The sequence below is a fragment of the Trachurus trachurus genome, assembly GCF_905171665.1.
Source record: "Trachurus trachurus genome assembly, chromosome: 15".
Taxonomy (NCBI): Eukaryota; Metazoa; Chordata; class Actinopteri; order Carangiformes; family Carangidae; genus Trachurus; species Trachurus trachurus.
In genome coordinates, this window is record NC_139906.1 from 7033396 (window position 1) to 7060454 (window position 27059).

General features: G+C 42.4%; 2 protein-coding genes across 2 annotated transcripts in view; both read left to right on the forward strand.

The window, feature by feature from the left end:
- Positions 1 to 1932: 1932 nt before the first annotated feature.
- The window catches only part of LOC310998557 (NACHT, LRR and PYD domains-containing protein 12-like), a gene marked incomplete at its 5' end in the record, with an annotated part of 81414 nt that continues 56287 nt past the window's right edge, over positions 1933 to 27059 (forward strand). Inside the window, 2 exons of the mRNA XM_083988669.1 lie at positions 1933 to 2030; positions 7035 to 7267. Of these exons, the coding sequence (XP_083844795.1) occupies positions 1933 to 2030; positions 7035 to 7267 (331 nt within the window). The remainder of the gene's footprint in view (positions 2031 to 7034; positions 7268 to 27059) is intronic.
- Positions 7923 to 27059, forward strand: part of LOC310998559 (protein NLRC3-like) — a gene marked incomplete at both ends in the record, with an annotated part of 29713 nt that continues 10576 nt past the window's right edge. The window contains 2 exons of the mRNA XM_083988672.1: positions 7923 to 9508; positions 17025 to 17198. Coding sequence (XP_083844798.1) covers positions 7923 to 9508; positions 17025 to 17198 — 1760 coding nt within the window. The remainder of the gene's footprint in view (positions 9509 to 17024; positions 17199 to 27059) is intronic.

Consider the following 27059-nt stretch of genomic DNA (forward strand, 5'->3'; position numbering starts at 1 on the left):
CACACTAGCACATAGTATCACTGTGGAAACAAACACTGTCACTCTTTGCACACTGAACTACAAAACACTAACAACAAAGAACATTACTTAAAATAAATGTGATCTTTGAAGTTTGAATGATTTTTTTTTCAAAATTAGTAAATCAGTTTTATTATAAAATAAATACTGCAATATCTTTGCACTTTGAGTGTTCTAGATAATATATTGCAAAAAGAATGAATCAGGAATGCAGCAATTTACGTCAAGAAAATGTATTTTCTCTGTGCCCTTGCATAGGTACTAAGGGACCTTACATAAAATAAAAAGTTTACTGTAAACAAAAAAAATGCAGAATCTCCAGAGGTAGAACACAAATCAAGAGATAATGTAAATAAAAAACAACACAACCCAACTCTTGGTCTTCCTCTCCTTCCTCTTCTCTCTCTACCAACCTCAACTGGTGCTCTTTGATCCATATTTCCAAATAAAAAACAACCAGAAACGCTCCGCCTTTTATATGGTTTCTAATGAGGCCAAACACAGATCACCTGGATCGGTCTTGAGCTGGAAACTAACCTCACCTGTGTTTGGAGTTATATACAGTAATATTTTTATTTATTTGTATTCAATAAAATATTTTTGATTTGATGTTTTATAGATTTCAATGTTCCTGCAACAGAAATTCCCCACGCCCCCCCCATCCCCTCCCTCCCACCCATCATTCTGTTTTGATTGTGTTTTGAACTGTTTTGAACAAAGTGTGTTAGCATTTGAAAAATGTGCTGTAACAGTCTAGTGTTTTGTAGGTGGTGAACTAGTAACTGAGAAAAGAGTCCATGAATTTTGATGACAGTGGTCACTCAATGCATTTAGTGTGAAGGCAATGAAAAGTGCTTCACAGTTTGGTCCACATGGACTTGTGTTTTGCAAACTGTGTTAAGAGTTTTGAAAATGTGACTTCAGTTTCGACCACTGCTTGTTAGCAATTGAAAAAAACTGTAAAATTGTAATGGTTAAAGCAGAAGTGAGTGGTCCGGTCGTTTTCGCTAATGCTGCGTTCCAGGCAGGCTTTTGAAATCGTAAATTACAGCTTCAAGTCACAACTTACGACTTTGTAGCGTTTCAGGCAACCCACTCGTGTTTTTCCGACCTGTTTTACCGGTGAAAGTCACTATAACGGCCACTCGTAACTTCCGACCGGTGAACTCGTACCAGATCGAACTGGTACCATTTCACGGTCGGAAAAATACGAGTTTCCTTGAACGCACCATAACAGTCCTCGTCGCTACGTCACCACATTCACGGCGTTCCTTGGCTGCACACACAGCCCTGCATGCCGTTCTCTCTCCTCATTGGATAAAAACTGTAGGATACGATAAATGTTTTCTCCTCGGCTCAGAGCAGAGCAGAGGGACTGAGAGACCCGTGTTTCAGTCCAAACACTCTATGTAAGTGATTGCTGTCGGAAGATATAACTATTTAAGACTTATATTAACACAAATATATCACTCACTTCTGCTTTAATCAGATGTCATATTGCCATTGTGTTGCTGAACCCTTACTCAAATGGCAATGCATTTTGCCATTTGAGTTCTCTCAGTTTCAGTTCTTCCTCTGTGGCTGTGTGGTATTGGGTAATACTACAGGAAGACAGTTGCAGTTTATTAAAACTTTGGAGCAGGAAGAGCCAGATGGATGTGAAAGTGTTTCAGTGACTTGGCAGTCAGACTCGGAGCAGACGGAGGGAAACTGAAGTCAGAGGCAGGTGAGTGTTAACATGACTTTATCATTAATATTATGGTCATTGTACAAGTGTGAGAGTGTGTGAGTCAGTTTGTCCCTGTGCACTTTGGCGGGAAGAAGAGTCAGAGTGAACTTCAGTCCACACAGACACACAGAAAAAGAGGAAAAATCAGGAAGTGAAGAGCAGAATTGTTATTTTAACAGGGTAACATGGAGGGAGATGGAGCAGAGTCCTTGTCTGTGTCTTTGAAGAGTAACTGGACCAAAGATCATCCACCAGACCTCAGTCATGAACCTGGAGCCTCAGAGTCAAAGTAAGAGAGCTGAAACAAACCTGTGAACGTCCAAACTGTGAGTCCAGTGTGTTGAGCTGCTGCAGTCAACATCACTGGAAAGAGGAAATAACATGAGTTTTAACAGTTTCACGTCTTCAATAGGAGCCAGTGAGTTTATTTTTACATGGTAGAACATAAATACATATATTGAAATAATTACATACTATATGGAAAATATGAATATATTATCCCATGTTTGAGTAAAGTGCTGTTTACAATGAATTGAACAGGCTATGTTCAAGTCAGCAAGCATGATAACGTTTACTGCAACAGATCTGAGAACTAAAGATAAACGTAACAACAACAATGTAATAGTTTGTCAAAACAGTGACGACTTACAGATGCAATTAACATCCACAAAATGAACAGAATATGTGCATTCCTCAATTTAGTTTTTGAACATGTTTGCAGAAGTCAGAACCCCAGACTGAGAGCAGAGTCTCCAGGATCCATCTGTCTGTCTTTGAAGAGTGACCGGTCCAATGATCTACCACCAAACTTCAGTCGTGAACCTGGACCCTCAGAGTCACAGTAAGAGAGCTGCTACAAACCTGTGAATGTCTAAACTGTCTCTGGGTCAGAGTCCAGTAACGTGACTAGAAAGAGGAAATAACAGTTTTCACAGTTTCACATCTTCAATAGGAGCCAGTGAGTTTATTTTTTACATGTTTAGAACATAAATACAGTTTTTCAAAGGAGGTTAAATCGAAAGCAACTGGACTTACTAAGTCCAGTTGCAGGGCCGGCCCTAGCATTTTGGTGGCCCTAAACAAGATTTTTGTTTGTGGCCCACTTTAAGCGCAAACACCAAATCACATAGACTGCTTAAAACTGAATACAGACATGTTTGATAGACAGATGTAACAATACTCAAGTGTTTTATGTCTAATCTTCTGCTCTAAGTACACTGAGGCAAATTTGTCCTAGAACACTGTATAAAGAAATAATTTAGGCCAAATTTTCTGAAATCCCTTGTGAAAACACTCCTTCAGTCATGAGAACAAACTCTTTTGGTGCTTGAAATAGGATATGAATACAGTAATAGATAAGTGTAGAAAACAAGTCTAAAATGAAATTTTGTAAAATCGCCTTTTGAGCATAAATGTTGTCATTCTGGCATTCTATTTTCACCAAATGTCTTAAATGTGAGATAAAAGAAGCTGAATATTGACTTCAAAGCTTCATCAGATTTTTTAAAATAAGAAATTAAAACAAAAATATTTACTAAATAAATGGAATTGTTGTGCAATGAAATAAATAAATGGAAAACACACAATTTACATTGTTCATATAATGTGTGTTGTCACTGTGTCTGTGCTGTGTGAAAGGTAAAAAAAAAAAAAAAAAGTGTAGAGCTCAACAGGTCTGTATACAGAGCTGGAGCTTAAGTCTGAACTTTCTCATATATATATATATATATATTTTTTAATAATCATGCTCATCAGATGAGTCAAAACCTTCAGCGTCTGAAGCACCGTCATCACCGCTTCTCTCTCTCTCCTAACGATTCTGCGGGTTTGAAGCTTCACCGTTGTTTTAATTGACAGGTTCGGTCTCCTCTGCCGTCTCTCTCCATGCCAGCCGCTGTAGGTAAACCATGGAGCTAAAACTGTGATAGGATAAGGACCTTGGTGATCCCAGAGTGCCAATTGGTTGGCCGAAGTTGACTGACAGGCGATTCAGCCAATCACGTATGCTCAAGTTGACGAACAACGGATTCAACCAATTACGCACAGTGAGAGGGGACGATGCGTGCACTATGCTCTGTTATTGGCTCTCAAACCCTGGCTGTGAATAACGTAGGTCATCGAGGGCGGGTGTATTTGAAAGAGGAGAGCCGTCCCTCGGTCACGGGAGCAGTTAAACCGCGTTTCTACGGCGTAAAATGACCGAAATATAAACAAAAACATATCAAGACCATCGCGTAAACGCGCGCGCCGACCGCAGTGTTAAAATGACTTGAATTGAACCCCAGTACCTTCTGATCATGTGGCCCCACCTGACGGCTGAGGCCCTAAACAACCGCATAGAGTGTTTATGCCAGGGGCCGGCCCTGTCCAGTTGCTTTCGATTTAACCTCCTTTGAAATACTAAGACCTGGGCAAATGAGAATATGCACCGGCTTAACATAAATACAGATGTTGAAATAATGACATACTATAGTTATTATGGAAAATATTATCCCATGTTTGAGTAAAGTGCTGTTTACACTGCATTGAACATGCTATGTTCAAGTCAGCAAGCATGATAATGTTTACTGCAACCGATCTGAGAACTAAACTTAACAACAACAACAACAATGTAATAGTTTGTCAAAACAGTGACGACTTACAGATGCATTAACATTCACAGATTGAACAGTAGATGCATTCCTCAATTTTGTTTTTGAACATGTTTGTTTGCAGAGGTCAGAAGCACAGACTGAGAGCAGAGTCTCCAGGATCCATCTGTCTGTCTGTGAAGAGTAACTGGTCCAATAATCAACCACCAAACTTCAGTCGTGAACCTGGACCCTCAGAGTCACAGTAAGAGATTGTTTCTACTGTAACCAGTCATTAGACTCACGTTAAAGTCCCTGGAAAGTGAAATTGGAGTTTTGTTTCAAAATATATTAAAAGTGTTCGAAATTTATTGATAAAAACATGCAAAAAGACTCATTTCTGTGCAGTGCTTAATTTTAGAGGTTAGGGTTTCACAGTTTCACTCTGCTTCAGTGGTCTTTGTTTTTAAGGGCAGGCTTACAGAGGGGGCGCCGTGACGCACTGGCGTCCCTACTTTCATAACTCCTCCCATGTGCACAGTAATATTATAAATACTTCAAGAATGCCAATGAGCGTCTGTGCCACTACCTCTGGAGCTACCAGCGCCGCCGGAGCTACCAGTCCACTAGCTTGGTCTCTGTCTTAATAAAATGTAATGCAGACTTATCAGGTCATTGTAAAACATTTATTTATTGTTGTAAATGTGGTGTCATTTGAACATAGTCTATACAGATCCCAGAGGCAGCGCTGCTCTCATGTGAAACATGAAGCTCCACTTTTAATTCAAACAAGCTAATGAGACTGCCACAGTGGGACCAGCCGGCGCCCGGTGGCCAAACTCTAAAAGCCAAAACAGCCACAGTCCAGGTGAACCTCTGCAGCGTCCGTCCCACAGCTCACCGACACAGCAACGGCTACACCGGCAACAAAACTGAGGGCCGCCGCCGTCAGCAGACGAATCTCTGCTTGCCCTGATAGCATTAGCTCGGCGGCTAGCGCTAGGCCCGTTCGTCCTGTGCTGACGGTGGCGGCCCTCATTGTTGTTGTGGTGTAGCCTTCAAGGCTCCCGGTGCTGTGGCGGTGAGCCGTGGGTCCGATGCTGCAGTGGCTCGGGACCATAGAGGCTCGGGGTGAACGGGACAAACGGGGCTAGCCGCCGAGCTAACGGTTAGCGCCGGGCTAGTCGAGCTAACGCGTTAGCGCCGAGCTATTAGCCGCCGAGCTAACGCTATCAGGGTAGCGGAGATTCGTGTGCCCCCAGCATATTTTCCTCACTGCTCAGTGTGTATCCGAGACATTCAGATAACTGGACTCAGACTCAGGCTCAAGCCCGTAGCTGCTCGGGTACGATGTGACAGTTAGCGGTAGGCCATTTGATTGACAGTTGAAACTTGACGAAGCTCAGCAAGTGGGCGGGGCTTCTGTGCCTGCAGCAGACATCCAGAGCTGCGAGAACTGCCTCATTTAGTCATGATTTTAAAACCTAATTTCACCTACTAAACGAATTTTTCTAGCATCCAAAATTGGCAGGATGGTTAATAGGACATATATCTGGGATGTGATTAACTCAGAAAACGAATCCAGTGTCACTTTTCAGGGACTTTAAGGAAACAGAAACATGCACACACAAACACTTCATCAGATTGACTAAGTGTCCTCATGTTACTGTGTCATCAGCCTCAGTGTGAACATTGGTGCATCAACAAGAGCCCAATCAAACCTCCACAGTTTCCACAGATGGATTCAGACACGACCACAATCAGCTGATCTCATGTCAACACCTGTGTGAGCTCCACCTGTCTGTAGAGCTGTCAGTGGACAGAAGGACAGAGAAGAAATACAGTGTCTCCATGCTGGAGGAGACACTTTAATGAGCCATACATCAGAGCCTTTAAACTGAAGCTATAGTAGAGATTAAAGCAGCAGATACATGTGTGACAGTGGTCCTGTCACTATGCCTCCAATTGATCATGTGCCCTGGCTACTTGGCCAAAGGGATGTCCCTTTGGGTGACTGGCAAGCGCGCATGACTCTTACCCGGGAGGTGTGGGTTCAATCCCCGCCCGGGCCCTCTTCACCTTGCCACACATGATCAAGGTTTCCTGCCATCTCTGACTGCCTGAGCTTCTACACAAGGTTCATGTGGAGCTTTGTTCACAACAGTGAACACAACATTTACAGTAGTGGGAGCTCAGGTGGAGATGCTGAAGCTTCTGTTGTCAGCTTCAGTCTCCTCACACTGGATTATAAATCCAACACAGGTTCATTAGAGTGACACAGCAGCATCTGGATGATGAGTTCATTAGTTAAAGCAGCAACACAACAAAAGGCAGATAGGACTCAATATCAAACACATTATCAGTGTCTGAAAGAGTCACAGAAACATTTACAGGAAAACAACAGCTTCTGAATAATTTCAGACATTTGGAGTAAAAAAATAAAAAGGATAAAACAACACAGATCTAAAGAGACTCAAACTAACAGGAGTTTTGTTTTAGAGTCAAGATTTTAGGTCAACAGATGAACAGAGACCACCCAGACCACTTCAAGACCAGGTTTTCATTCAACTCATCTCTCTCCACTCTTCTTCTTCTACTTTCCCTCTCTTTGCTCCTCTTCTTACTGAAGCCCCGCCCCCTTAAGGTGGTTAACCAATCAGAGCACAGATATGGAGCTGTGACTGCGACATGTTAGTTACACAGAAATGTCTTCACAGGAGGAAGAGGAGTGGTGTCTCTGTGGACGAGCAGCTGTCCTGCTGTGGTCTCTGTCAGGACGTCCTGAAGGATCCAGTCTCCACCAGCTGTGGACACTGGTTCTGCAGACAGTGCTTCACCTCATACCGGGACCAGTCTGGTTCTTCGGGATCCCCCTCCTGTCCCCAGTGTGGACAAAGACCCAGAAGTAAAGGTGAGCTGCGGACAGCCAATCAGAGCAGCTGTGTACAAAGTGAGACGTCATCAGTCAACAGGCTGCTGACAAACCTCATCCAGGGGAATCTGCTTCCCACGGCTCTGGTCTGGATCACCTCCAGACCTGCAGCATCTGTCGGCTGATGTGGTCATTTCTAAAACCAGGACCTGTTGTTTTCTACAGAATCATTGTTACATCACACAATGTCAGCGCTGACATTTAAGATGATGATCAACACCACAACAATCAGACCTTTTCTTTGTCGTCTGTAGTTTTTCTGTAGCTGATGAAAATAATCTGATCAGATTGTCGGACTATCTTTCTTCAGTCTGACTCTGTCTCTTCTCTCTCAGCAGATCGTGGTCTGCAGAAGGTTTTAGATCAACATAAGATCAGTCTGAGGAGCAGATGTGAACGAGTGACTGAAGGAACTGAGGGAACAGGAAGTGAAACCCTCCTCAACAGCATCTACACTGAGCTCTACATCACAGAGGGACAGAGTGAAGAGGTTAATACCCAACATGAGGTGAGACAGCTGGAGACAACGTCCGAGAAGAAGAAGACCCTCCATGACACTCCAATCAAGTGCAACAACATCTTTAAAGACTTAACTAACCAAGAGACAGAAAATGACTCTACAGTCTCACCTGTCCAACAGAGGGATAGTGTCTTTAAAAACTTTTTTGTCAAAATGAGACACAATTTCTCTAAATATTTGCATCTGCAACACAGACACAACATCTCTGTCCAACAGAAACCCATCAGAGTGGTTCTGACCAACGGCGTCGCTGGTGTTGGAAAAACCTTCTTGGTGCAGAAGTTCACTCTGGACTGGGCCGAGGGCTTGGAGAACCAAGATGTCAGTCTGCTGGTTCTGCTTTCATTCAGGGAGCTGAACCTGATCAGAGATCAGCGGTTGAGTCTTCTCAGGCTGCTCCATGTTTTCCATCCAACATTACAGAAGGTCACAGCAAAGCAGCTGGCTGTCTGTAAACTTCTCTTCATCTTTGACGGCCTGGATGAAAGCCGACTGTCACTGGACTTCAACAAAAGGGAGGTTGTGTCTGATGTCACACAGACGTCATCAGTCAACGTGCTGCTGACAAACCTCATCCAGGGGAATCTGCTTCCCTCGGCTCTGGTCTGGATCACCTCCAGACCTGCAGCAGCCAATCAGATCCCTCCTACATGTGTTGACAGAGTAACAGAGGTCCGAGGCTTCACTGACACCCAGATAGAGGAGTACTTCAGGAGGAGGTCCAGTGATGAAGATCTGTCCAGAAGAATCATCTCACACATCAAGATGTCCAGGACCCTCCACATCATGTGTCAAGTCCCGGTCTTCTGCTGGATCAGTGCTACAGTTCTGGAGTTCATGTTGACCACAGACCAGAGGGGAGAGCTGCCCAAGACCACGACTGACCTGTTCTCACACTTCCTGCTGGTCCAGACAAAGAGGAAGAAGAACAAGTACGGTGAAGGACATGAGACGAGTCCACAGGAGCTGACGGAGGCCGACAGGGAAGTTCTTCTGAAGCTGGGGAGGCTGGCGTTTGAACAGCTGGAGAAAGGAAACATCATGTTCTACCAAGAAGACCTGGAGCAGTGTGGTCTGGATGTCACAGAGGCCTTGGTGAACTCAGGACTCTGCACTGAGATCTTCAAAAGAGAGAGTGTGATCTTCCAGAAAACAGTCTACTGCTTTGTTCATCTGAGTGTTCAGGAGTTTCTGGCTGCAGTCTACATGTTCCACTGTTTCACCAACAGGAACACAGAAGTCCTGGAGAACTTCTTGGGAAAACAGCATGATATTTCAACCCTGGATGCCTTTCTGAAGAGAGCCATGGAGAAATCCCTCAGCAGTAGAAATGGTCACCTGGACCTGTTTGTTCGCTTCCTTCATGGCCTCTCTCTGGAGTCCAACCAGAAGCTGTTAGGAGGTCTGCTGGGTCAGACAGACAACAGTCCACAAACCATCCAGAGAATCAACAACAACCTGAAGAAGATGAACAGTTATGGAATCTCACCTGACAGAAGCATCAACATCTTCCACTGTCTGACAGAGATGAAGGACCAGTCTGTTCATGAGGAGATCCAACAGTTAATGAAGTCAGAGAACAGATCAGAGAAACTCTCTGAGATCCAGTGCTCAGCTCTGGCCTACATGCTGCAGATGTCAGAGCAGGTTCTGGACAAGTTGGACCTGGAGAAGTACAACACATCACATCAGGGACGACTGAGACTGATGCCAGCTGTGAGGAACTGCAGAAAGGCTCAGTGAGTCCAGACATGATCAATATAATTATTGATCAGTAGTATAGTGAAGTCCAGTTAAACATAGTTTTCATTTATTTTCACTATCTATCTATCTATCTATCTATCTATCTATCTATCTATCTATCTATCTATCTATCTATCTATCTATCTATCTATCTATCTATCTATCTATCTATCTATCCATCCATCCATCCATCCATCCATCCATCCATCCATCCATCCATCCATCCATCCATCCATCCATCCATCCATCCATCCACCCATCCATCCTGAGACCACCTCTACATATAAACACCATCGATCTATTATACATCCATGGGAAACACTCAATGGATCTCATTCATGAAACGTTAGTCCAGTGTTTTTCAACCTTGTGTTCGGGACCCCATGTGGGGTCGCATGGAATTCAAATGGGTTCGCCTAAATGTCTAGTAATTGATAAAAAAAAATTACTGATAAAAATATTCTCTTAACGAATTATTATTCTTTTTAAAATTATGATTTAAAACACCACACAAATCTTAAACAACTGTATTGTATATTTTCACTTTCTCAAATATAAAGCCAGTTCAAATAAAATGCAGCATATAAAAATATCTGAGCTGGCGCATCTTGATTGACGATCATCGCGGGGTCGCCAGAAATTTGTGATGTCAAAATGTGTGTGTAGATTTGCACACGCTACTAAAACTCTACTCTGGATTCATGAACGGTGTGGGAATCTCAGATTTGATTGTAAGCACATGTGTAAGATTATGAATGCCCATCCATCGTAAATTAAATAGTATATCTTCTGATGGCAATCACTTACATAGAGTGTTTGGTCCGAAACACGGGTCTGTCAGTCACTCTGCTCTGCTGTAAGCCGAGGAGAAAACTTTTTTTTTATTTCCTTGTATCCTACAACCTTTATCCAATGAGGAGAGAGAATGGCATGAAGGGCTGTGTGTGCAGCCAAGGGATGCGCGTGAATGTGGTGACGTAGGGACGAGGACCAATAGATCCATGACGAGGGCGGGGACTGCTAACTCCATCGGCTGACAAGAAGTCAGAAAAACGACCGGATTGCTTACTTCTGCTTTAAGTATCCTTGGTTAAAAGTATGGAGTTATTTTTGACTCATAAATACCTGTAAACACACAGAGGGTGATCTACAAATGTTCCTTGGTTTGCACACGTGTTTTGCTATCCACAAATACAAATGTCTAATTTGTAACTTGTATTTAGTTTTTTACAAATAAATGTGTATTTGTAAATATATTGGGTATTTGTAAATGTATAATTTTCCATTTGTAAAAACAAAAAAGCCATTTGTAAAACCGAAAATTCTGTTTGTGAAGTGTGACTCTGCATTTGTGGATCACCAATCACACACACGCATCTCTTTCCTCAATGACGTATTTCTGAGACATTCCTGTCGAGATCCACACAGATCCACAAACACAGTCGCTGATTCACAAAGGGCTGCTCTCCTCACCAGTAGGGGCAGTGGTGGCGAGTAGCTGAATTAAAACAAACGAAGAAGACTGCTACTTGATTATCTCGAGAAATTATTTTAATTCTCACTGTTAATGGGTCACTTTATTAAAGCAGAAGTAAGCGATCCGGTCGTTTTGGCTAATGCTGCGTTCCAGGCAGGCTTTTGAAACCGTAAATTACAGCTTCAAGTCACAACTTACGATTTTGTAGCGTTCCAGGCAACCCACTCGTGTTTTTCCGACCTGTTTTACCGGTGAAAGTCACTATAACTGCCACTCGTAACTTCCGACCCGTGAACTCGTACCAGATCAAACTGGTACGACTTCACAGGTCGGAAAAACATGAGTTACGAGTTTCCTTGAACGCACCATAACAGTCCTCGTCCCTACGTCACTACATTCACAGCGTCCCTTGGCTGCACACACAGCCCTGCATGCCGTTCTCTCTCCTCATTGGATAAAAACTGTAGGATACGATAAATGTTTTCTCCTCGGCTCAGAGCAGAGCAGAGGGACTGACAGACCCGTGTTTCGGTCCAAACACTCTATATAAGTGATTGCTGTCGGAAGATATAACTATTTAAGACTTATATTAACACAAATATATCACTTACTTCTGCTTTAAGTTTTCTTTTTTTTTCATGCGATAAAGTAACTGTTTAGATCCCCAATATGCGGTTAGTTTATCCAAATGACGCCTGTTTGGAAGTTTGCTCCGCCGTTCGCGGTGGTAGCCTAGTTAGCTGCTAGGCTACCACCAGGCGAGCGGTCTATCACAGAGGCTACAGCCGGGCTGCTGTGGTGTTCGGCCGGCTAAGCCACGGCATCTTCTCGGGGGAGAAAACGAGCACCTACCCGGTTGCTGCCTCTGGACGAGCGGATCATCACAGAAGCAACAGCCGGGCTGCTGTGGTGGTTGATCGTGGGTTCAGTGTCTTGCCCAAGGACACTTCGACATGTTGACTGGAGGAGCCTGGAATCGAACCACGGACCTTCCGGTTAGTGGACGACCCGCTCTACCTCCTGAGCCACAGCCGCCCACAATAAACGGATAAACTAACCGCATATTGCGGATCTAAACAGTTACTTTATCGCATGAAAAAAAAAAGAAAACTTAATAAAGTGACCCAACATTGGGAATTAAAATAATTTCTCGAGATAATCCAGTAGCAGTCTTCTTCGTTTGTTTTAATTCAGCTACTCGCCACCACTGCCCCTACTGGTGAGGAGAGCAGCCCTTTGTGAATCACCGGCTGTGTGTTTCATGGATCTGTGTGGATCTCGACAGGAAGGTCTCAGAAATACGTCATTGAGGAAAGAGATGCGTGTGTGTGATTGGTGATCCACAAATGCAGAGTCACACTTCACAAACAGAAATTTCGGTTTTACAAATGGCTTTTTTGTTTTTACAAATGGAAAATCATACATTTACAAATACCCAATATATACACACTTTGCATCGTATATCAGCTGCACATTTATGGAATAAAAGTTGTTCCAGTCCAATCAGATTATTATCATCATTAGATGGAGCCTTGACGTGTTTGTGTGTGTCAGATCCCTAAAACGTTTCTCACTCCAAATATTTCTAAGCGTTTGTCACTTTTTGTGGGTTAGGGTTTTTGTCACGTTATGTGTTTCAAAGGCATCGGCGTATTTAGAACATAACAGAGAGTAATAGGAATTAAAATTGAAATATCCAACACATGTACACAAGCAGTACACAGTCAGAAGCAGGTGTAGATTTTGTGAGTATAGCTCATAGACTGTAAAAACAATGGACGTAGCGTCCGTGACGTCACCCATTGGTTTGGAGGAGTCTGTTTTGTGCCGCTACTACGGGGGTTTGAACCGCGCCATGTTGGATTCTACTTGCCATATTTGGAGAGGTGCGGCAGTTGGCCGGCCGAGAGCCCGCCCACTGGCCTCGTAACAGCGGTCGCCAGACCTGTCACTCAACGGTTCTGCTCCCTAATTGGCCAGAACTTTAAACATAATAATAGTAAAACGGTAGAGTTTTAAAAAAAATTCACCCCCCTCAGAGTGTGTGCGGGGGTAGAAACTATCGATTGAGACCAAAAAAATAAAATGTACCAGGCTGTAAATATGTTTTTTTAAGCTGTAAAATCGGCTATTTTAACATGGGGCTCAATTGGAGTTGCTCCCTTCTGGAGCCAGCCCCCAGCGACAGCCGGGGGGATTGCAGCTTTTTGAATGCGGAAGTGAGCTTCACTTCTCAGACCGACAACTGCCCCCTTGGTATAGCTACGAAAAGATCAGCGCTACTAAAAGATTGATGAATGCGGAAATCCACGTAAATTTCCGCTGCACATGGTTTACAGACAAATCTGTGCTGCTCACGTTTCGTGAGACCCAATAGACGTAATGTAACAACAGCAGCTGACTGAATCTTGCCAGTCATATTTGCACTGACACGACTCCCTGTCAACATTTTATCCACTTATAATGTTTGGAGTTTGAATACAGCAGGGAAGCTTTCCATCCTGTCTCTGTCGTTGGTGTTTATGTGTGGCAGTGTTACAGCGCCACACGCTCCACACAGGCCTGGTGGATGTACTACAGCGTTTTCAGTTGTTTTCAGTGGATCCGTATGAACACAGATATTTCTGGAAAATATGCCGTGTTTATGGAGATTTTTTTTTAAACAAACAAGAAAAAAAATTGTTTTAGGTGAAGCCATGTTTTCATGTGGATAAGGCCTTAATTCGACTTGTCAACATGTTGATTCTTCAGCTTGGTTGTTATTGTTGCTGTTCAATCACCAATAACAGTTACAGTGTCATGCAAAAGTTTGGGCACCTCTGGTCAAAATTCTGTTAATATGAACAGTTAAGTAAATGGAAGATGAAATGATCTCCAAAAGACATAAAGTTATACATTGGCTATAATTATTTTCATCTTTTACTATTCAAAATTACAGAAAAGGAAAAGGACCCTCAGCAAAGGTTTGGTCACCCTGTACAGTTAGTAGCTAGTCACAGTGTGGAAATAGTAAACAGCTGGGGCCTCATTCATCATTGTGGATACGCATTTTTTTTACACCCTTTTCCCCCCGTTTTGTGCGTACGCACTTTTCTCTGCCAAATTTGGGATCTGTCAAGCCAAAACCTGACAGGAAAAAGTGTGCCATACCGTGATTTACACCTTTTTTGAGAAACAGAAGGAATTGGCGACACCGTTGCTGAGTCAGAGAACTGCAGTGTGAGAGGGAGAGAGGAGCGCGGATTACATTTAGAAGAGCACAGTAGGATTTTTTGAAGTAGGCTAGTGGTAGTGGTGGACCGTTGATGCTGGCAATCCAACCCGCTCTATAATAACACTAGGCTATAGGCCATACATGGGCATTTTACGGCCCACGGGCCAGACCCGGCCCGCATGCCGTCTCAATCCGGCCCGCGAGCATAAGTGCGAGCCGATGCGCACTAATCAGCTGTTTGAAACAGTGACAGCCCTGTTAGAACAGGAGCCTGCACATCGCAGACAGAAAGTAACCTCCTCCAGGTAGAAGACAGACGGCTGCTCAGTCTCTTTCTCTGTCTGACACCAGAGCTCCGACGGAGGAGGGAGAGCAGCCGCTCTGGTGCAGGATTTCTCCACAGCGGAGTTTCTGACCACCGCGACCTGTCAACAGGAGACCACGGGGCCGGACCGGTGTTTCACAACCCTCTGTCAGCCAAACCATGTCATAACTTCTGACGGTTATAAAGCAACATCGCGGCACCTAATTATTATTTCCCAAACACTGAAGTTTAGCAAACTGTGATTAAAAGAGCATTTTATGAGATCGCTGGGTTTTCTGACGTGATCGACCATATGACTGATTGTAGCCACGTGCGTCTGAAGCCTCCATCCACCAATGGCTACGCTTGTAATCAAATCAGTCTTTTTTTTCATGTTGGTGCTGTTAGGCAGCAGCAAAGGAGTATTGTGTTTTTTCATAAATAAAAGGTTTTGTACACACTGAATCAGAACTGAAAAGGATCTGAGTGCTTAATTGTAGCCTAATATTCAGGTGTCTGTGAACATTATTAATTGGTGCAGTCATTTATGGTCAGTAAGTTTTGATAAAACAATCTGCCTTGAGTCCATATTTATATCATATTACAGTATGTTTCTTCAGTGATCTGTGATGGATATAAGTTGAAAATGCGATTACATGGATTGTGGGCTGTCAGCCTATATTGTAATGCAATAATTTCCACCAAATATATGTAGGCTAGTTATATAATATATAATTATATATAATTCAGCAATAAATATTTGATGTTTCAATTTGATTTCGAATCGTGTGACCCTTCACTCACTTTATCGGAGTCAGTGTGGCCCTCTGGAAAAAATAATTGCCCACCCCTGCTGTAGGCCTATGTTAATTGATGAACAGTGCGGATTGAGGATTTTGCATTTTTGCTTATACACACTCTAGTGTGACTTCCGACAAGGATCAAACTCGCCAAGTTTAAAAACACATCGGCAGCAGCGCAAACTGATCTGCAGCCTAGACTGTTACCTGAGTTAACGAGGTGCACGTGAGTTTGGAGCTGACGAGAGGAGAGAATAAAGAGCGAGACAACGCGGCCCTGAGGAGGAACTGTGAAGGACTCAGCTGTAATGACCTAAACCGAGTCCAGTAGAGCTGTAACTGTGTGGAAAGGCGTGCAAAGTAATGGTAACTATCCTGGAAATCCTGCTTTACATTGTTTTAACATCTAGGTAAAAAAAAAAAAAGGTTTTCTGGGATAAAGGGGCAGATTACATACGATTATTCTTCTTTCTGCTCCCTTTTGTTGAGATTTGGGAGGTTTTTGTTTTTACTGCAGCTTATTAAAATGCAAGATCATTTTTCTGACTGATTTATTGCCCGATGTCACCGTGTATCTCGCTTTTGGAGAAGTTCCGCTTCTTTCCCCCGCCCTCCGCCCGTTGTCTTCGTTGGGGACAGCTCTCCATTCCGACACACCTCCACTTCGACACCCCGCTGTTCCGAAATACCCCCACTTCGAAACACTGCTGTTCCGACACCCTCCCCCCCGCAGCTGTCCAAGGTGCTGAACCGCGTGACGTTGTTTACATTCTGCTTTGTGGCTTGTCTGTGAAACGTGCGCTGCTCAGAGTCTGGGCAGATCTGTCCCACTTGCTTTCTCTCGGACTCCGTTGTTGGAGATCTCCACACAGTAATAGAAATACACCCCTCCCCCCCCCCGCTCCACTCGAGCGCGGCTGAACCCGGCTTGAGCTCACAGGGGCACGAGGCTGCTGCAGCCGCCGCTCGTGCTGACAGCTGACTGAGGGAGATGCTTTGGTTGGGCTTAGGCAATGAAGAAAGGAGTTGGTTAAGTTTAGCAAAAAGACCACGTAGAGGCTATACAGGCTAGAAGCATAATGAACATTATATGTCATTAATATGAAGTATTTGCTTGTTTTGCAATTAATTATGCACATGATCCATTTTGACCCCAAAAAGGAAAAAAGGATCAATGCGCACTGCCTACTGGGGGTTTCCCCCAATAGCCTTTTCGGAGTAGCGGGGTCTTTAGAAAAAAAATAGAAAACCCCGCTATTACGATGAATGGAAGTCTATTGTCGGAAAGGCGGGGTGTAACCGTCTTTGTTGTCACTTTGTTGTCACTTTGTAGCCGCTCCACAGAGCGCACATGGCTAATTAATATGCATGTGCTGATCATATGGTTGTGTCTAGGCGTTCCGGGGGTGGAGTAAGAGGTGTGTTCACGTGTGCACCATTCTTAGGTCTGGTGTGATTTATCAGAGAGAAATTGCGGAGAGTTGTGCGTACACACAGTTATCTGAAAAAGGTGTAAATATTTTGGGTGTACGCCATTTTCGTCTTTTCGCCGTACGCAAAAATTTAGTAGCAGTTTTACACCCGCTCAGACAGAATAAATGAGCTAAACCTCAGATTCATCACATCATCACGTTCCGTCATTAGATGTATCAACTGTGTTTTTACTACAGTCTAAAACTGATTTTATTCTGACACATTTTATTTTCTCTCTTCACAGACTTGCTGGTTGTCGACTCTCAGAGAGTCACTGTGAAGTCGTGGCCTCATCTCTGAAGTCCAGCCCCTCCCACCTGACAGAACTGGACCTGAGCTGGAACAACCTGGATGATTCAGCAGTGAAGGTTCTGTGTGCTGGACTGGAGAGTCCAAACTGTAGACTGGAGACTCTGAGGTGAGTTCACTGACTGGACCTGTTGGAGTCTGTCTCCACTTTGTCCTCACAGGTGGAGCTGGTAGAGTTCAAGCGGCGGAGTCACTACGTCTGTGTTGAATCAGCAGCAGCTTCTCATGAAAATTAATGAGCTGTTTTCTCTCTCCGTATGTAGCTGTTTTGCTTTTTTAAGAACTTTATTAATAGCCCTTATTTTAAGGTTACAGAACAATTAACATTTTAGAGCAAATCAACCATCCCTCACAAGACAGAAACAAATAAAATAAAAATAAAATAATAGAAATAGAAAAAGGTATACACCACACATACAGTAGATGTACCCTAAATATGAACATCTTCAACTCATACCCATGCACACACACACACTCACGTATGCCGACAAACACACACACATCCACATAAATGGAATAAACAGCCATCAATGTTAAAAAGCTCTGGCATTTGACTATACGATAGTACATTGTTCTTCTGAGGTTGTTGTTGCAAAGATGGTAATTACAGGATCAGGGTCAACATTGACACATTGAGCTTCAACAATTTCTGTCCAGAGGTTGTTCAGAGCCCTGTACAACCAAAACATGTGATGTGACCCACCATAGCTGGATTGTGACTGAATCTTGGGCATTTAGGATTAATGTTGTATGTGACTGTTTATAGCCATAGTGCGTAACTTCTGTCGCCCCCTAAAGGATTTCTGCGTTATTACAACGATACGGCCGGCACCTATGGCCCGGTGTAACCCTCCCCTCCCCTCCGCTACCCAGTAATCACACAACAGTAACACTTGCAACACACCACATGCTGCTGGTCACGGACCACGGTTCACGGACTATAACACTCGCGACTCGCCGCACACTGCTCGTCACAGCACACAGACTCCCTGCAGTAAGTTACACACAGCAACACAGGCTACACACCTAACGATGTGGCTAACACCAGGCTGCTAACAAGTGTTGCTTCTAGCAGCAGCGGAGAGCTCTCCTCCCTTCTCATTGTCAGGTAAAACCGAATAAAACGCGTCGTTTCGGTCGTTTCCTGTCCGCCAGCGCGGGAATGTCGCTCCAAGACAGTACCCAGATAGCACACGTACATCTGGCCGACGTCGGCCTATCGTTGGACGTCGGCCCTATAATTTATAACATCTGTCAAGCATCGGCCCATGGGCGAATATCTTCACATTTGATACTCATTTGTGCCAGCTCATCAAACGTCTCTGGTGCGTCGGCAGCAGACCTGCCCACATATGGAAGTAACCACAGACGGCGGGACTCCTGTCAGTATTGGTCCAGGGACGTCGACGGAGTGCGTTTCAGGTAAGTTACTTGGGATATATTGCCAAAAAAAATAGTTATTTTGTTTATTCTGTGAAAGTTAAAGGTTTCCGGTGAGTGGCGAGGTACAACTCGGTCTAAATTATAGGCTACCTGCACAGGTGCCAGCTTATTTACAACTGTCGTTGGCGTTAACGTTAGATTAACGTTAAGTTAGTTAACGGTTACACCCCGCCTTTCCGAAGCCCCGCCTTTCCGACAATAGACTTCCATTCATCGTAATAGCGGGGTTTTCTATTTTTTCTAAAGACCCCGCTATTCCGAAAAGGCTATTGGGGGAAACCCCCAGTGCGCTGTGATCCTTTTTTCCTTTTTGGGGTCAAACGGATCATGTGCATAATTAACTGCAAAACAAGCAAATACTTCATATTAATGACATAATGTTCATTATGCTTCTAGCCTGTATAGCCTCTACGTGGTCTTTTTACTAAACTTAACCAACTCCTTTCTTCATTGCCTAAGCCCAACCAAAGCATCTCCCTCAGTCAGCTGTCAGCACGAGCGGCGGCTGCAGCAGCCTCGCGCCCCTGTGAGCTCAAGCCGGGTTCAGCCGCGCTCGAGCGGAGCAGGGGGGGAGAAAAAAGTGTATTTCTATTACTGTGTGGAGATCTCCAACAACGGAGTCGGGGAGAAAGCAAGTGGGACAGATCTGCCCAGACTCTGAGCAGCACACGTTTCACAGACGAGCCACAAAGCAGAATCAACGTCACGCGGTTCAGCACCTTGGACATTGGACAGCTGCGGAGGGAGGGTGTCGGAACAGCGGTGTTTCGAAATGGGGGTATTTCGGAACAGCGGGGTGTCGAAGTGGAGGTGTGTCGGAATGGAGAGCTGTCCCCTTAGTTACATAACGGCTACAGCCGACACCAATAAAATGTTAAGTCCTATGTCTTCCCTCTATTGGACGTTATCTGGCTATCCGGCCTGCTGCCCGGCACAGGGCGCTGGTGTGCGGGGTGAGTGAAGGAGGGAGCGGAAATAATGAAAGCAATGGCAAACAAACACTGCATATCTCCAAAATCAGGCAGGTTTCCAGGATGCCAAGTCTCCTACTCATTTTAATGTAACAATTGCCAATGAGAACCGGTGTCAAAAAGGGAAAGAGGAGAAGAAAAAAAAATCGATCACAGACTTTCATGATCGATTACCATGGCAACAAACGAAGCTTTGAAGCTTCAAATCTTTTGGGTCAGCCCCATTTTCTACCACTTCAATAAGTTTAGAAACATTATTTTAAAGCAGAAGTAAGCGATATTTTTGTGTTAATATAAGTCTTAAATAGTTATATCTTCCGACGGCAATCCCTTACATAGAGTGTTTGGTCTGAAACACGGGTCTGTCAGTCACTCTGCTCTGCTGTAAGCCGAGGAGAAAACTTTTCTTGTATCCTACAAGTTTTATCCAATGAGGAGAGAGAACGGCATGAAGGGCTGTGTGTGCAGCCAAGGGATGGCGCGTGAATGTGGTGACGTAGGGACGAGGACCAATAGATCCATGACGAGGGCGGGGGCGGCTAACTCGGTCATTCCGACATACAGCCACTCCGACATTGACGTCTAATTGTCGTAATGGCGGCACTTCCATTAATTGAAAAACGTTCCCACCCACTCCGACAATTTTTGTTTCCATTGTCGGAATGGCGGTACTTTCCTATTTTGGAAACGTTCCGCCATTCCGACATAAGGTCATTAAATGTGTAGGTTAATAATGATCACCGCCTCCCTGCCTGCCCATCTCTCTCCTCTAACAGCACTTTGACTTGGTCAACGCCCCTTGTCACATCCATCTCGATTATAAAATGCATTATTATTATTATTATTATTATTATTATTATATTGGCGCTGTTGCTACTTAGTTTGCAGCTGTGGTCGAGAGAGCTAGGAGAGTTAATGGAGAGAGGGACCGCTACGCCGGTGAATCAGATCAGTGATGTTGTTTTTTATTGTATCACAGTGGTTACAGTAGGGGAGACTTGGGACAGTTGCAACAAGGGACGGTTGCAACAAGCCTTATTTCTCCAATCAGAAACATGCTAGAGTGATGACACTCACACTGCACATTCACAGTTAGACCCTCTACCCACCAATAATAGAAAAGACATATTCAGCATCTGCTCCTGCTTGTACTGAGACAAAGTTGTTTTAAGGGTATGAAAGTAGCTTTTTTCATGACCTGTATTTTTGTCATACTGTCCTGACCTTTTGTATGAATTAATCCAAGCATACCTAGTTTGAATCACTGTTTTGTTGACTATCAAATGACATGGTTAGCATGTGTCAGTGTCATTGTGTCTAGCTTGTACATGATGTTTTGTCATGACTGACAGGGTGGGACGGTTTGCAACAACTTCCATTTGAATATGGGAAGCACTATGCAAATGCAAATGTATAAAATGAAACATTTCTAGCATAAAATAGGCACAATATATCTTTTTTTCCCCCTCATGATGAACAGAACAGCCAATTATATTAAACCTAAGATTTCAAAATAATTCTCCAGATAACTTTCTATAATGAAATATGCCAATTTGTAGTTGTATCTTATTCTATGGACAGACGTAGCCACATATATTTTCCTTTGAAAATTAGAGAAAAGTACATTTATTTGATGTCATACAGTGAATAAATCATCCAAAAGTAGAGTACATGTTTATAAAAGTTTCTTGTATTGCAAATAGTTCCATTCTTCTTGTCTCACACTGAGCTATTGAGTTTTATTACCACTGTACCTCTGCACATTGACTCGAGGCCTATGTTCTACGCAAAACAAAACTCCAACTGTTCTCTGATAAATATTACTAAATAACTAAATAATACTATAGTATTATTGTAAGACAATGCATATTTTAGGAATACTATGCTTATTGAGACAAAAATCAAAAGTTAATTAGTGAAATTTAATGTATATTTAATATGTTGCAACCGTCCCTTATCCGTGTTGCAACCGTCCCCACGTTTGGGGTCAGTTGCAACGTCTGAATTCTTCCATTCAAATGAATATTGTGATTGATGTGTCATATGTAACCATCTTTAAATGGTATGACTAATTAGCTGACAAATGTATGTTTAATCTATAAAAGTTTGGTGAGCCTAGTCCAAATAGTCTCCGAGTAACTGAGAAAAATGTAAAAAGTGTTGCAACTGTCCCCAGTCTCCCCTACGTTCAACAGGATCAGTGGTTCTCATGGGGGTCCTGGACCCCTGCATATTTTTGATCTCTCCTGTAGCCTGGCTACAGTCTGGCTCCAAGTTTAATTATAGACAATTTGATCTGCAGACGCACAGAGGCATGCGTAAAACACATATTTTGACTACTTCGTGCTGTTGCTATTTTTTTTTTAAAGTTACCTTTCGTTTCCTTTGGATTTTTGTGCGTATTATGGAGCCGTCCTGGTCCATGTTTGTAAGCCTTTTTACTAGGAGTAAATTCCCAAAAGTTGCAACATCTTGTAGTGATCCACTGGGTTTTGCTTGGCCAGCTGGGGTAGTTGATTTGCAGGTTTGCTCCCCAGGTTTTTTTTCATTGTGTAGGCCAGGGAAATGATCAATTATCCTTGTGGTTTGCGCACTGGGACGTGCGGACCTTTAATGAATGAATGAATGTTTCTTTTTTGCTGTAAGTTGTGTGCGTAATGCGTAAAAGTGCATTAGTGGGACCGAGGGTTTAAATGGAGAAGTGACGTGGTGAGAGGGGAGGAGAGGCGGCATAGTGGATTATTTTTCCCGGTGGATTACCCTGTGATCATAAAGGCCCGTTTGGACACCTCACAGCCCGTTTTCAGCCAAGCGGGACGAGGGAGAGGACTGGTGGTAGGACAAACAAACTCTCTCTCACTCACCCTCACCACGCACCAACACACACACGCACGCCACGCGCACGCACACACACACACACACAGACACACACACACACACACACACACACACACACACTGACTGTGAGCTCGCGCACCCCCGCACACACACATACACGCCGGCACGGACAGTGACAGTGCGCTCGCGCACCCACACACACACTCATTCCCACTCGGACTTAATGGACAGCGGGAGGGGGGAGGGCTTTCGGGTTCTGTTGATCTGTGTGTAGTTGTTTATTATATGCCGCCTGTGATGGGCGCGTTTTGAGTTCAGTGAAATACAGAGACTCTAAGTAGCGACTTTGATTATTGCTTCCCTGGACGCACCAGTAGCGCGAGCCTAGATCCGCCTGCAGCAGTTGTGTCAGTTCCCCTTGTACCCTTATTTTAAGGGAAATTGTTACAAACTGACATCGGAGTGTGTGATTGTACATGGCGAGACTTTGTGTTTGTTTATTTATTAAGCTTCCACTGACTGTATCACATCTGTACACATGTCTTAAAACATGAAAAAAAAAAAAAAAAAAACATACACACATACACCTAACCGCCGCTCGGAGTAAGGCACATTTCCTTATGGAAATTAAAGCCTTGTCGGAATGGCGGGACGAAACTGTCGGAATGGCAGGACGTTTGCATGTCGGAATGGTGGTATGTCTGAGTGGTGACATGTCTGAATAGTAGAATGTCGGAATGGCAATATGTCGGAGTGGCAGCATGTAACCGGCTAACTCCATCGGCTGACAATAAGTTATGGTGCGTTCAAGGCAACCCGTAACTCGTGTTTTTCCGACCTGTGAAGTCGTACCAGTTCGATCTGGTACGAGTTCACGGGTCGGAAGTTACGAGTGGCCGTTATAGTGACTTTCACAGGTAAAACAGGTGCAACAGGTCGGAAAAACACGAGTTACGGGTTGCCTGGAACGCTACAAAGTCGTAAGTCGTGACTTGAAGCTGTAACTTACGGTTTCAAAAGCCTGCCTGGAACGCAGCATTAGCCCAAACGACCGGATCGCTTACTTCTGCTTTAAGGTCGAAATACTACATAGGCTCTTGTTTTGCCTCTTTCTTTTCTTTTTCCGCACCGGCTTTGTTTCTGTAGGCTACATTTTTGTCCTCGCGCTTATGACACGCGCTGTCCCTGCAGATTGGCAGCTGACTTGAGAATTATATTACTCTGGTTAACTGTTGAGACAATTGAAACTGGTAAAAACAAATGTGTATCAAAAATACAGAAAGAAGTGGCAGGCAGGGATGTGAAGTTTTACTCGATGGCAGAGGGAGAGAGTGTGAGAGTGATTGTTGCTGATTTAATCAGGCTGATTTGTCAGTGATTTATGACAAGACCGGACACTGCACAGAGCAGCAACCACGAAGACTTGTCATCTCACTGGTCATTAAATAAGACACCTTGTTTACTCCAGCACTCCTTAATTCTTTATTAATTCTCAGCTGGACCGCTGCGTGTTTTTTCCTTTTTATTTTAGGCTCTCATCACTAAACTTTTTTTTTTTTTTAATACTTTATTGCAGAATTCAAGTTCATATTCCAGCACATATCTTATCAGTCACTGGCACGTTCCTGCAACATTTATGACATTTTTTTTTTTTGTGAAAAACATCAAAGGAAAAGTGATAAATAAATGGATAAAAATAAAATAAAATAAAAAGTAAAATAAGAATAAAAAATAAAAATAAGATACTAATAATAATAATATTAAGGGGAATATTAATAATGGGGGGGGGGGGGCAAAGACAGTTGGAGAAAAGAGAAAAAAAAAAAAAGGGGCATAAAATAGAAACAAAAATACTATATATACATACACAAATTTGTTCTCTTCAGAGATCTAATAAACATTTCTTCAGGGCTGAAAACATCCGTTTATTTATTTATTTATATATATAATCAAACCACTTATTCCATCTCTTCAGACATTCTGGTTCTTGATTTCTGACTCTATATGTAATTTTTTCCATTTCCAGAATATTGTTTCCAGTTAATTTCCAGTTATTAAAGAAGGCGAGATAGATTTTTGCCAATTTCTTGTTATTTGCTTCAAAGCTGCTATTCTAAGTATTCTGTATAAATATTTGTCTTTTTCTTTTGTAAGTTCAGCTGGTGTTATTCCTAAAACAATACATTTCGGTTCCAATGTTTTTTTTAATTTGAAAATTGAAAAGAAAGATTCTGTAATTTTTTTCCAAAAAGGTTTTAGTGATGGACAAAAATAGAAAATGTGTGAGTGGTTCGCATGGTGCTCCCCACAATTTCGCCAACAGTCTGAAGTAATGGATGTTGTGAATTTAGACTGTATTTTTGGAGTAATGAAAAAACGTGTGTATACCTTCCATGAGAATTCCCTCCAATATCCAGAACTTGTTGTTTTGTGTATTGTGCTATAAGCATTTTTCCAATCATCGTCTTCTATTTGTACACTGAGCTCTTGATTCCACTTTGTCCTAATTGAGTCTTGTGTTTCTTCACTGTCTCCTAGTATTTTATATATTTTTGAGAGCATATTCTTGATATCTAAATTATAATTTTTTGTCATAAAAGTTATTAATTGGTGTTGTTCATGGTGACCCTGTCCTTTCTGAAAAGTGGTAAGATAATTTCTAAGTTGCAAATATTTATAAAAATTTGACTGAGATAGGTCAAACTTATTTGATATAGTCTCAAATGAATCAATGTCCTTATTGACTAGTAATTGTGAATATATTTGCAATCCTTTTGATGCCCAAACCTTTAGCACACTGTCCATTTTATTTGGTCTAAACTGGGGGTCCCATGCCATCTCTCTGAGGTATAATAAGTCATTATCTATTTTATATCTTTTACAAACCTGTTTCCAGTTGTACAAAGTATTGTCCGTCCATTTGTTTTGTCCTTTCAATTTTATGGCGTCTTTCTTTTCTATGAAGGGTAGAGTCTTTATTGAAAGTGGCGCTAGTTCTTTTTCTATCTTAAACCATTTAGCTTTTGTGTTATCATTAGTCCATTTCATTATAATGCTGGTTTGAGTGGCGTGATAGTATTTTTGTAAATCTGGGAGTGCTAATCCGCCATGTTCCTTAGATTTTGTTAATGTTTTCAGTTTAACCCTTTTCCTTTTATTATTCCAGATAAAATTAGTTATTATTCTGTTCCACCTTTTGAAACTTTGTGGGGGAATTGCAATTGGAAGGGCTTGGAAGAGAAACAGGAATTGTGGGAGAACCATCATTTTTATTGTATCTACTCTACTAAATATCGACTCAGGTATTGTTTTCCACCTATTCAAATCTTGTTTGATTTTATTTTCCAGATTCTGATAATTTACATCATACATTTTATCTAAATCATTATGAATTATTACACCTAAATATTTGATTGCACTTTGATTCCATTTAAATCTGAGATTTCCTTTAAAGTTGTCTGTAGACTGTTTACCTATACACATAGCCTCACATTTACTTTCATTAATTTTATACCCTGAGTGGTCACTGTATTCTTTTATTATTTTCATTAGTTCTGGGATTGAGTATTCTGGTGACGTAAGGTATAAAATTATATCGTCAGCGTATAGTGCCAGTTTATGACATTCCTGACCTATAGTTACTCCTTTTATTTTATCTTGTTGTCTTATCGCTTCAGCAAGCGGTTCCATACATAACGTAAAAATAAGTGCAGACAGTGGGTCCCCTTGTCTGGTTCCTTTGTGTATGTGGAATCGCCGTGACAGGGTGCCATTAACTCTTACTTGAGCAACTGGATTTTTGTACATTAATTTTAGCCATGAAACAAAAGTCGGGTGAAAACCAAATGCTTTTACTGTTGAAAAAATAAATGGCCACAGGACCCTATCAAAGGCTTTTTCCGCATCAAGTGTTAACAGAAATAAATCCTTTCTATTTTTTTGTGAGAAATCAATAATATCGAGTGTGCGCCTTGTATTATCTGATAGGAGTCTATTAGAAATGAAACCAGACTGGTCATTATCTATTATATTTGGCATAATGTATTTAAGTCTGTTTGCTAATATGGATGTTAGTATTTTTTGGTCTGTATTTAATAGTGAGATTGGACGATAGGAGGATGTATCTGTTTTATCTTTTCCCTCCTTATGAATAACAGTTATTACAGATGAATTCCATGTTGATGCCCAGGTTCCTGCTTCTAGTGCAAAATTATAGGCTTTTTGCAAAAGAGGTACAAACAGTTCTCTAAACTCTTTATAAAATTCATTAGTGTAACCATCGTCTCCTGGGCACTTATCTTTTTTTAACATCTTAATTTGTTTTAGTATTTCCTCCTCCGTTATTACCTTGATAAGATTGATATTTTGCAGTGATGAAATTTGTTTTAAATTTAATTTTTTGAGGTATATCTCAGTTTCTTTTGTGTCTACATTATCATTATCATCTTTATATAATCCCTCATAATATTTAGCAAATGCGTCTGCAATTTCACTTTTTTCTATTAAAACTGTACCTGTATCAGAGTTTAACTTGGTAACATAAGATTTACCCTTTTGCTTCTTAAGTCTGTAGGCTAGTACTTTCCTTGATTTTGTTCCTCCATCATAATGTGTCTGTTTAGTAAGTATTAATGATTTCTCTACTTCTTCTGTCATCACCTTGTCCAATTCAGCTCGTTTCTTTTTCAGCTGTTTATTTATTTCTGGATCATGCAGTT